At 42.4% G+C, this 11,917-nt stretch overlaps 1 protein-coding gene across 1 annotated transcript in view; it reads left to right on the forward strand.

The window, feature by feature from the left end:
• Positions 1-1,043: 1,043 nt before the first annotated feature.
• The window catches only part of LOC132816841 (proteasomal ATPase-associated factor 1-like), a 48,558-nt gene continuing 37,684 nt past the window's right edge, over positions 1,044-11,917 (forward strand). The window contains exons 1-2 of the mRNA XM_060826819.1: positions 1,044-1,118; positions 1,225-1,265. Of these exons, the coding sequence (XP_060682802.1) occupies positions 1,069-1,118; positions 1,225-1,265 (91 nt within the window). The 5' untranslated portion in view covers positions 1,044-1,068. The remainder of the gene's footprint in view (positions 1,119-1,224; positions 1,266-11,917) is intronic.

Below are 11,917 nucleotides of genomic sequence, written 5' to 3' on the forward strand. Positions count from 1 at the left end.
TACAGTGTTTAGGGGCTGCTGTACCATTAACCTTTGACATCGCCCTCTGCTTCTTCCCACTAACCCAATTTTGCATCCAATTTGCCAAGTCGACCTGAATTCTTGGGGTCGTGCCCTCTTAGCCACTGTTCCATCGTAGTTGACCTTATCAAAAGCCTTACTATAGTCCATGTAAACTACATCCACCGCACTACACTTATCCACACATTTAGTCTCTTCTTGAAGAAGTCAATTAACCTTCTGAAAAGCGAAGGGGATGTCTTTCTTTCATTTGTCTGTTTGTCATGATTTTAACTATGGGTGCCAACATCGAACTGGAGGTTGGAGAAAGTCACCAAATATGTTGTCGAAGAGCTAATTAGAAGTCTTTTGAATCTTGCTGCAAAGAATGAGATGTTTGGTAAGAAATTACTTGGATGTGCCGCCATTGGACTGGGGTGGACAAAGTTAAAAATCACACACCAGGTTATAGTCCAACAGGTTTATTTGGAAGCCCTAGCTTTCGGAGCATTGCTCCTTCATCAGACAGTTGTCCTATGAAGGAGCAGTGCTCTGAAAGCTAGTGCTTCCAAATGAACCTGTTGGACTATAATCTGGTGTTCTGTGATTTTTATCTTTGGAAATAGGTTGAGTACTCTGTTTATCAATTGCAATCATTGCTGAAGTGGAAGGACAATGGAAAATAAAGGCCAGAGGGTGTAGAAATAGGACAGGTAATCTGGACGAGTAATTGTAGGGTAGCAAGCAATTACAGTAGATTCTTCTGTCAGGATATGACAAAGAATTAATTATAAGTGGGCCTTTTTTTTCCAAAAAGAGTTTAAATGAACTGAAACATCTTTTTAAAAATCACGAAATCGTTTGCCACGTTGTGAAAGACATGAAGGGAAAAGGTTTGGAAGTGATCAAGGTAGCATGTAAATCCAGGCTGCTCCAAGCACTCAGCGACCTGATGACTGAGAGCCTCCCAGGGCGTGGTCTGTGCAGCGGGAGGTGGGCGGAAGGGCGGGTGAGGGCTCTTCGCGACAGTGGCGGCGGCCGTTCGGTTTGCGGCAGTGTGGCGTCGCCATGGCAGGAGGCAGGATCTTCATCCAGTGCGACTGGCCTCGAGCCTTGCGGTAACTCTGCCTGAGGGGGCCAGACATTTATAACAGACCTTTTTCTTTCTGTGGCTCCTCGTCACTCCTGTGCGGGTACTAATGACGTCTCGGTTTTATCCCACAGGGAGAATGAGAGGGAAGCGTGGGTTTCCTGTAAAAGACCCGGTAAGGATCCCGAGGCAGAGTTTGATGTGTTTTGAAAAAGTCATCACCAGCAACAAAATCCTAATAATAAAGGCTGGCCTGACTGCCCACTTATGTTTACTGTCTGATTCCCTCCACCTTGCACCGTCCCCATTCTGAGAATAAGGTTTGCTTGCTAGAAAACTACAAAAAAAACTCTGTATTTCTGTTTTTTTCCCCAAACTGTGAAACTTCCCTCATCCTGAAGACTCTCACTGCCAGTGCTAGGGTATGAAGTCACATAGTGCTGTTTATAGAATTACGTGCAGAGAAGACAACATAGGCACTTGGCCCAGCTCTGAGTCCTTATCCTTCACAGAGCAGTAACTCTACCCCCATCACGTCTGACGAATTCGGAGATTACAGGATCACAGAATTGGTGCGGTGCAGAAGGAGGCCGTTTGGTGGTATTATCAAACAGTACAAGGGTTGAGTCCGTGCTGCCAAAAATATGCTACTACCTACACTAGTACCACTTTACCACACTAGGCTCCTCATAGCCTTTAATGTTCTGTTGCAGTCAGTTGCTCACCCAAGTACTAAGAGTCAGAGATGTACAGCACAGAAATAAACCCTTTGGTCCAACCCGTCCACACCGACATGATATCCCAACCCAATCTTGGCCAATATCCCAACCCAATCTTGGCCCATATCCCACCAAACCCTTCCTATTCATATACCCATCCAGATGCCTTTTAAATGTTGCAATTGTACTAGCCTCCACCACTTCCTCCGACAGCTCATTCCATACACGTACCACCCTCTGTGTGAAAAAGTTGCCCCTTAGGTCTCTTTTATATCTTTCCCCTCTCACCCTAAACCTATGCCCTCTAGTTCTGGACTCCCTGACCCCAGGGGGAAAATACTTTGTCTACTTATCCTATCCATGCCCCTCATGATTTTATAAACCTCTGTAAGGTCACCCCTCCGCCTCCAACTCTCCAGGGAAAACAGCCCTAGACTAATCAACCTCATCCTATTGCTCAAGTTCTCCAATCCTGGCAACATGCTTGTAAGTCTTTTCTGACTCCTTTCAAGTTTCACAATTTGTTTCACTATTTGTTTAGGGCTGTGTGGTTTTCTGCCTCCACTACCCTCCCAGATAGTGCATTTCAGATCACTGCCACCCTCTGGGTGAAAAGGCTTTCCTTAAATCTCCTCTACATGTCCTGTCTTTCACTTCCAAAAAGTATGTCCCCTTATTATTGATCCTTTGGCCAAAGGAAACATCTGGTTTCTTTCATGCTGTCCATGTTTTCTTTTTCTTTCTTTCTCTCCCTTTCTCCCTCAGCTCCCTCTCCCTCCCTCAGCTCCCCTTCCAAGCCTTCTCTGGTGTGAAGAAAACCTGAGCTTATCCAATCTCTCTTCATTCCTGCAATGCTCCACACCAAGCAACATTGGTGTCTACAGCTTTTACCCCATAACTCTGAATATTATTTTAATTTAAGTAATCAGCTCATGTCTTGAAAACCTGAATTGAACCTGTTTCCATGACAATTCAAGGCAGTGGATTCAGGATCATTATTAAGTGAATATATTTTTCCACACTTGCTTCTCAACAAATTATCTTATCAATGATCTCTCGTTCTTGATTCTTTTGTGGGAGAGAACAGTTTCTCCCTATCTACTCTGTTCAGTCTCCTCACAAGTTTTCAAATTCTTATCAAGTCTCTACTTAGCTACTCTCCAAAAAAAGCAAATTATTTAAATATATATGTTCTTGCTTGCCCTTAGTCTAACTATCCAGCCTATTATTAAATTTTGCTTCAAATTCTGGTACATTTTTGAATTTCACAATTGTACGTCTACACAAAAACTATTCTCCTGACCTCTAATTAATTTGTTTCTGTTGCCTTGAGGCTAGAAGCCCCTTAAGTATTTTTTCTATTTACTCAACCAACTTTTCAGATTTGCTTGGGATGGGAAGAAACTATCTTCACAAAACTCAGTCAAACATCCACTCCATACAGCAGGAGTGGCTAGTTAGCAATTGCGAATGGGGTCCATTGCGCCTTTCGTTACTCCCTGATCTGGAGCCCTAAATTTCACGTTAATGCCTACCGTGTTTTGAAGGAACACTTTTCTTCCAGAAAACTACACAGTAGTTCAAAGTTTGTGCGAAGATTTGTAGCTCGGGTGCTTGTTGTAGTGGTTCTGTTCGCCGAGCTGGAAGTTTTAGTTGCAAACGTTTCGTCCCCTGGCTAGGAGACATCATCAGTGCTGTGGAGCCTCCTGCAAAGCGCTTCTCTGATGTTTCTTCCGGTATTTATAGTGGTCTGTCCTTGCCGCTTCCGGGTGTCAGTTTCAGTTGTCCGCTGTAGTGGTTGGTATATTGGGTCCAGGTCGATGTGTTTGTTGATGGTGTTTGTGGATGAATGCCATGCCTCTAGGAATTCCCTGGCTGTTCTCTGTCTGGCTTGCCCTATGATAGTAGTGTTTTCCCAGTCGAATTCATGTTGCTTGTTGTCCGAGTGTGTGGCTACTAGGGATAGCTGGTCGTGTCGTTTCGTGGCTAGTTGGTGTTCATGTATGCGGATTGTTAGCTGTCTTCCTGTTTGTCCTATATAGTGTTTTGTGCAGTCCTTGCATGGTATTTTATAAACTACATTAGTTTTGCTCATGTTGGGTATTGACTCCTTTGTTCTAGTAAGTTGTTGTCTGAGCGTGGCTGTTGGTTTGTGTGCCGTTATGAGTCCTAAGGGTCGCAGTAGTCTGGCCATCAGTTCTGAAACGCTCCAGATGTATGGTAGTGTGGCTAGTCCTTTTGGTTGTGGCATGTCCTCGTTCCGTGGTCTATCTCTTAGGCATCTGTTGATAAAGTTGCGCGGGTATCCGTTTTTGGCGAATACCTTGTATAGGTGTTCCTCTTCCTCTCGGGACTCATAGCAGAGGCAGTTATGCAAAGGTTAGAACAAACAGCCCTACCACAAATTCAACCCAAACTCTGGGTCAGATATGTCGATGACACGTTCGTAATCATCAAAAACACACCGGATCATCAACGCTACACTCACAGGAATCCGATTTGCGAGAGAAGTAGAAAAGGATAGCCAACTCCCATTCCTAGACGTGATAGTACAGAGAACACCGAACGGAGAATTCACCACAAGGGTACACAGGAAAACAACACACACAGACCAAGTCCTAAACTATGAAAGTAACCACCCCAACACACACAAACGAAGCTGCATCAGGACAATATTCAAAAGAGCTACAACACACTGCAGTACACCAGAACTGCGAAAAGAGGAAGAGGAACACCTATACAAGGTATTCGCCAAAAACGGATACCCGCGCAACTTTATCAACAGATAACTAAGAGATAGACCACGGAACGAGGACATGCCACAACCAAAAGGACTAGCCACACTACCATACATCAGGAGCGTTTCAGAACTGACAGCCAGACTACTGCGACCCTTAGGACTCATAACAGCACACAAACCAACAGCCACGCTCAGACAACAACTCACTAGAACAAAGGAGTCAATACCCAACATGAGCAAAACTAATGTAGTTTATAAAATACCATGCAAGGACTGCACAAAACACTATATAGGACAAACAGGAAGACAGCTAACAATCCGCATACATGAACACCAACTAGCCACGAAACGACACGACCAGCTATCCCTAGTAGCCACACACTCGGACAACAAGCAACATGAATTCGACTGGGAAAACACTACTATCATAGGGCAAGCCAGACAGAGAACAGCCAGGGAATTCCTAAAGGCATGGCATTCATCCACAAACTCCATCAACAGACACATCGACCTGGACCCAATATACCAACCACTACAGCGGACAACTGAAACTGACACCCGGAAGCGGCAAGGACAGACCACTATAAATACCGGAAGAAACATCAAAGAAGCGCTTTGCAGGAGGCTCCACAGCACTGATGATGTCTCCTAGCCAGGGGACGAAACGTTTGCAACTAAAACTTCCAGCTCGGCGAACAGAACCACTACAACTACACAGTAGTGAAACAAATAGACTAAAGGCTAAATCATGACAAGCCAATTGTTTTTGAGGAGGCAAGTATGATTTTTGATGACTGCCTCCATTTCACTCATCAATTTTTGTTCAACCTCAGTATTTGACTTGTACATCCATGGAACTCCCAGGACAGCTTTTTCTAAGTATTTTGGCAAACACCAGTTCTTGGCCCTGACCTCTTAACTGCCTGTTGGTCCAATATTGAGTTTTACCCTGTCCTCTGCTCCCTGTCACACCTTAGTCAATCAATTTGAGTTCAACAAGTGCTACAAATTAGCATTATAAGCCATTTACTCACATTTTATGGAAATAAGCTTTTCTGTTGGGGTGTAATGTTTCTGTATCGATAAATGTAATCAGAATGAAGTGAGTCAAATCTGCCTCTGAGCACAGAATTCATTTCCTAGTGCCTTATTTCTGTAAACATTTTTTCCATACCTTTGAGATTTTAAATGAGTAGCCAAGTTAGAGTATTTTGTGCTACATATTATTGTGAGCCAAATTTGAAATGCTTTCATAAGATGCCATCTGCAGTTACAGGCTCAAGTCAGTTTATTAGGGTTAAGTCCTCCATTTTTAAACTTCCATACCAGAGGAATGCTATATGTATGCTTTTCATAATTTTTACTCGTTTGCATGAGCATAGCTCCAACAGTGTTCAAAAGGCTCAACACATACAGTACAAAGCAATTTGGTTGGCATAGAATGGTGCTGGAAAAGCACAGCAGTTCAGGCAGCATCCGAGGAGCAGGAAAATCAAAGTTTCGGGCAAAAGCCCTTCATCAGGAATAGAGGCAGAGTGCCTGCAGGATGGAGAGATAAATAAGAGGAGGGAGGGGGTGGGGAGAAAGGAGCATAGAGTACAGTAGGTGAGTGGGGGTGGGGATGAAGGTGATAGGTCAGGGAGGAGGGTGGAGTGGATAGGTGGAAAGGAAGATCGGCATATAGGACAAGTCATGGGGACGTTGCTGAGCTGGAAAGCTGGAACTGGGGTGAAGGGGAAATGAGGAAACTGGTAAAGTTCACATTGATGCCCTGGGGCAGAAGTGTTTCGAGGCAGAAGATGAGGCGTTCTTCCTCCAGGTGTCGGGTGGTGAGGGAGCAGCAGTGAAGGAGGCCCAGGAGCTCCATGTCCTCGGCAGAGTGGGAGGAGGAGTTGAAATGTTGGGCCATAGGGCAGTGTTTGATTGGTGCGGGTGTCCCAGAGATGTTCCTTAAAGCACTCTGCGAGGAGGTTTGATTGGCATCCCATCCATTCCCTGAAACATCCTCTCACAACAAGTGTCTTCACTGAATATTTTCTTCAAGATACCCTGCAAAAGCTTGCCAAAGCTGCTTCAAAAGCATCTACAAAACCTATGATTGTTACTGTGTAGAAGATGACCGTTTCTTGAAAGTGTAGAGTTATTCTTTGCACATTAAAACATGGCTCTGAAGCTTATTGCAGACCTGCATTGCTTTCCACATTGTAGGTGTGAATGGTATTTTCTTTGGAGTGCATTACAACGAGGAACAGGAGTAGGCGGTTCAGCTCCTTGAGCCTGCTCTGCCATTCAGTATGATCATGGCTGATCTCAAGTAGTTGTCTTTTGTCTTTAGGTACCTGTATTATTTTGCTTTTCAAAGGAACAACACCATTATTTGAGATTGCTCCCTGGTAGCTTTTCACCCTTCTGTCGCAGATGTGTAACATCTTCTAAGGTTTACCTTCAAAAAGTACTTGAACCTTCATTTCATTTCTACCTCCCTTGTCGATGGTGTCCAAAATTGTAAATTTGTGATCATCACAGCTAATTTATTGTCAACTGTAAATGCCACATGCCTGTTTCACCTAAGCTGGACTTGGCTGTTGGAATGTTTCAATTCCAGACATTTATCCTGAAAATAGCTCAATGTTCAGCACTTTGTCCTCCTGTTTGTTGGTCATGATGGTCTAAATGCATCTAGTATAGAATCTACCCAATTACGTTATATTGCTGGAATAGATATTCTGTGTCTCAGACATATGGGGGGGTATTAGCAGAGTTTTGTACAGGGTGAGTTGAATTGTTTGCTGATTCAAAATGCAAGGTATTGAAGCTCTAATTTGGTGAGAAAAGTTTGACAAACCAGTTCTTTGTACAGTCCCAATATCCTGCAATGTTCTAAAGCACTTGGTGCCATTCGCAGTAACGTGCAACTGGAAGATTTTTATTTTCAACCACACAAGTGTGGAAAATCTGAAGAACAGCCAACTGTATGTGAGCCTGGCTTTAAACTGAAGCTCTCCAGCTTGAAAATGGTGACTAAGCCTGATATGTGATTGTGAAATCTTTTGTCCTGTATAAGTGGTTGAAGGGCAAAAGAAAATTTTGTGTTTATATGAATGCTAAAATTCTCATGGTACTCTCAGGAAATTACTGATTCATGTGAATGCTAAAGTTCCCAAAGTAGTTTGAGGAGGAACTTCCAGAGCCATGGTCAATGTACCTCAACATCACCAAAGTCAGGTTTTCCCTAATTGCTTTTGAGGAACAATGCTGTGAATAAAAAGACCACCACGTTAACCAATTCTGGACAGTATCTGTCGTATCTCTAAAATCCTGCTATTGACCTCTCTTTCAAGACATAAATGTCCACTTTTTAAAAAAGCTTCTGTTACTTGTTCTGAAGACTTAAAAGTAAAGTGACTACTTTATCTCATCTCCTTCCCCAGTATTTTGGTTTTTGAAGACAATCAAGTAAAAATTGTGACAAATATATAATAAATATTTGAGGCCTAACAATTTTTATGGTGACCGTTTATTTAAATATTGAAAAACAAAGTGCCACATATTACCTCCTATATTTCAGGCACGGTGGCTTAGTGTTAGCACTGCTGCCTAACAGCCCTAGGGACCCGGGTTCAATTCCTGCCTCGGGCAACTACCTGTGTGGAGGTTGCACATTCTCCCTGTGTCTGCGTGGGTTTCCTCCCACAGTCCAAAGATGTGCAGGTTAGGTGAATTGGCCATACTGAATTGTCCGTAGTGAAAGGTGCACTAGTCAGGATGAGTTGTGGGTTGATGTGGACTTGTTGGGCCGAAGGGCCTGTTTCCACACTGTAGGGAATCTTAAAAAAAAGTCGACTGTACTTGGCTGTAGAATCATAAAATCTGCCGTTTAGAAGTACATTTGATACAGTACTTCAGCATTGACATTAAATTCCCAACTGTCTCTGAAGTTATATTGTCAGTCTTACTGATGCAAAAATGGCTAGGGTGATTGCTTTGTAAAATTATTCTTTCTTAGTGAAAAATTAATGAGCCAACCTGGTTCGTATATTTGAAGTATAACATGCAATATTCAGACTGACAGTTTCTTTTAGGTTGAATTTGGAATGCAGAAGAGACCATTGGCTGAAAAATATAGGAATAGTGTGCCAAAAATTTAGAACATGTTTCTTGTTTAGAATAATTGTCTAATGAAGTAAGACCTTACCTGGTGCAGCATCTATAATCTTTATTTTGAACCAGACTGGTTTCTTTTGTAGAAATTTTTAAAGTTGGCTCTAGATAACCCCATACTTTTTGTTTGAATTTACAATATGTTTCGCCAGCTTTGTCCAATCTTTGATCTGTCGAGGGTGCTTGACAATGTGATCGTGATTTCTCCTGATGTGCAATCTATTCTAACTGGAAAAAGCAAGGTTTTTAAAGAACATAATACACATCAGGGGAAGTTTTCCCAATTCATTTTTGCATTCCTGTAGCCTGAGTTTAGAAAGTTGCTGGGTGATCTAATTGAGGTGTTTTCTAATGTGTAAGGATTTAACATGGTAGGTACAAAGAAATCGTTTCCTCTGGTGGTATAATGCAGAACAAGAGGGTACTTTTTGTAATTAGAGCTGAGGCATTGAGGAGTGTAGTCAAGAAACACCATATTACAATGTGTAATGGAAACCTAGAACTATCCCTGAGAGGCTGTGAAGATTGGATCAATTCATTCCAAAACCCTAGATATTTAGTTTTATTTTACGTCTTATTGGGTAAGGAAACTGAGGGATTTGAAACAAAGGTGAGTGGATGGATATGAGATACAGATCAACTAGTGATATAATTGAATGGTAGAGCAGGCTTGAATGAGTGAATGACCTAATTCCTGTTCCTATATTCCTTAACTGGTAGTAGGCAAGGACTCTGATAATCTATTCTGTAGAATCCAAGTGGAAGAAATCCACTGAGAATTAATACACATCTTTTCAGGAAATTGCTTCTCACAATCTCTTAGCAACCAGTTCGAAGCGTGTACTCTTGGTACACTCCTTAAATTATTTCTTGGAATTACTGTGACCTTACCCAAAAGAGGCTGGTGAATAAAGCGTGTGAATAGTTTGAGAGATTTCCAAGACAGAACATTTTCACATTTAAAGATCTTTGGAGCAGTTAGGTGACAAAAATGTTAACTTTTAACTCTCTAGAGAATGTGATAATAATAAAAAAACTTACCATTTTTGGCTAAATCCTAGTTCCATTGAAATTTTTAAGAGGGATTCTCACCACAATACCTAGTGAGTTTTCTCTTCCTTCCCAAACACGACTCATTACTTACCTATCTCATCCACTCAATTGTGATTTCTGTTCCATCTTACAATTCTCAGAGCAACTTGCCAGCAGCAGATATCCAGAATTCAGTGGCATCCCTTGTGCCTGCGGCACCTTTAAAATTCTGTTGTGCACCCAGACACCCACTATTTTATCAAGTTAGGTTAAAAGTTGCTGAAATTTGCCTAAATCTGGCAGACAGGAGTAGAGCAGGCCCCATTTTGCAGGAGGTCCTGCTTGATGGGATGGTGTCAGCAAGACCACCTCTTTCCTCAGGGACAATAGATGAGGCCAGAAGACCAGACCATGCCAGGTGACAGATGTCACTGCCTGGGATAAAGCAGTTGCAGCCATCTGAGTGAATGCCTGCAATGAAGGAAGGTCAATGATCTTCTCCAATTTGCCAAAGTGAATGCCACCATCTTCTGTCCAGTGCCTCCACACTCATTTTATCTCTGTTACTGTCGCTACCTCCCATCAAAGCACATACTCTACCACTCTTGTTATTGCCTGCAATATCTTACCCACTTGCCTTCACTCTCTCCGACCCCTGACATCAGCAAGTCTGCAAGTTGTCTGTGCTATCTACTCACTCTCACCGACACTTGCCATCAACAAGAGCTCGTCAACAACTGTGACAAGCAGAATCTATAAGATTCCTCACTAAAATAAAACAAAGAATTGCAGATGCTGGAGATCTTATGCAAAAACAGTGATTTGATGAAGAGTCCCTGGACTCTAACTCTGCTCTCTTCCTATAGATGCTGTCAGACCCGCTGAGTTTTACTAGCAATTTCTGTTTTTGTTTCTCTAAGGTTCTTTCCCAGATTTATCATGCCCTCAGAACTCTTGCTGAAGACTTTAGAGTCTGATCCTAACTAGAAATTGCAACTAGCCATCTGTCAAACTGAATATTGAAGTTTCTAATAGACCATGTCACTCATCAATGTAGCCATATTGTTTTCTGAAGATATTTTATTTGAACTCAGCTCTTGCATGAAAAATTTCAAGTTTTTTGTCATAACTGTTCCTTTATATAGGAAATAAAGTCTAATATCAGCTATAGAATATCTTGTTTCACTTTAATTTCCCTCTAAGAAGTTTTATTTTCAACAGGGTGTGGGTCCACAGGGGGATATGATACTCTAGTACCATATTTGAATAGTGGCTTTCTTGCATTGCATGATTATGTAATAATGGGTACGTCATAGCTGAAAACTTTCCTGACTCTGATGTCGGCTTGCACTTGCAGCATGTCTTGAATCTTTAAGATGGCAGCGGTATAGATGTGGAGCTTGCCCAGGAGCCTGGAACTCGTCTACTCCATCTGCTTTTTACTTTTTTCTTTCTTTCTCCATTTTTCTTAATGTTTTCATTTACCACCTTATGTTTTTTTTTAACTTTGGCTGAAGTCATATTCTCCTGGATCGTGCCCAGCAAAGAGGAGGCTTTCAGCACAATGTACTGACCTCAGCCTGGGCAGCAGTCTTCCTTTGTGTCCACTTCATCCCAGAGGAGTGGTCTCAGCTTGCTGTGGTGGTCTCCGGATTTGGTATTCTTGTCCCAGCATGAAGGTGTCATTGATGTGTAAGTCTTTGATGGCGGACTCCGGGTATTCCAGCGGCCGGTGTGCTGATATCATCCAGTCCCAGTGTTGAGATCTCGTCCTGGTGTGTGGCATGGAGGTCTTATGTTCCAGCCTGAAGCGGCAGTCTCCCGTTGTGGTAACCTTGACTCAGAGGGGCAGTCTTGTCTTGCGTGGCGGTCTCCAGGTTTGGTAGTCTTGTCCTGGCGTGAAGGTCTCGTCAGTGTGGAAATTGTCTTTGGCAGCAGCTTCCTGATATTCCAGCGTTCTCCATCTTAGTGGACTCTTCCCAGAACTGAAATTGATCTGAGATGACTTCTGTCTTAATTTTTACTTATGAATTCATGATGCCATGGTATGGCGACTTATAAATATTCACATTTTTGTTGTAAAAATACTCATGACAAAAAGTTGTTATTTTATTCAATTCAGCAGGAAATTTGGGATAACCTTGTATTATTACCACTTGCACCATTGCAGTCCTC

Source organism: Hemiscyllium ocellatum, chromosome 6 (genome assembly GCF_020745735.1).
Source record: "Hemiscyllium ocellatum isolate sHemOce1 chromosome 6, sHemOce1.pat.X.cur, whole genome shotgun sequence".
Taxonomy (NCBI): Eukaryota; Metazoa; Chordata; class Chondrichthyes; order Orectolobiformes; family Hemiscylliidae; genus Hemiscyllium; species Hemiscyllium ocellatum.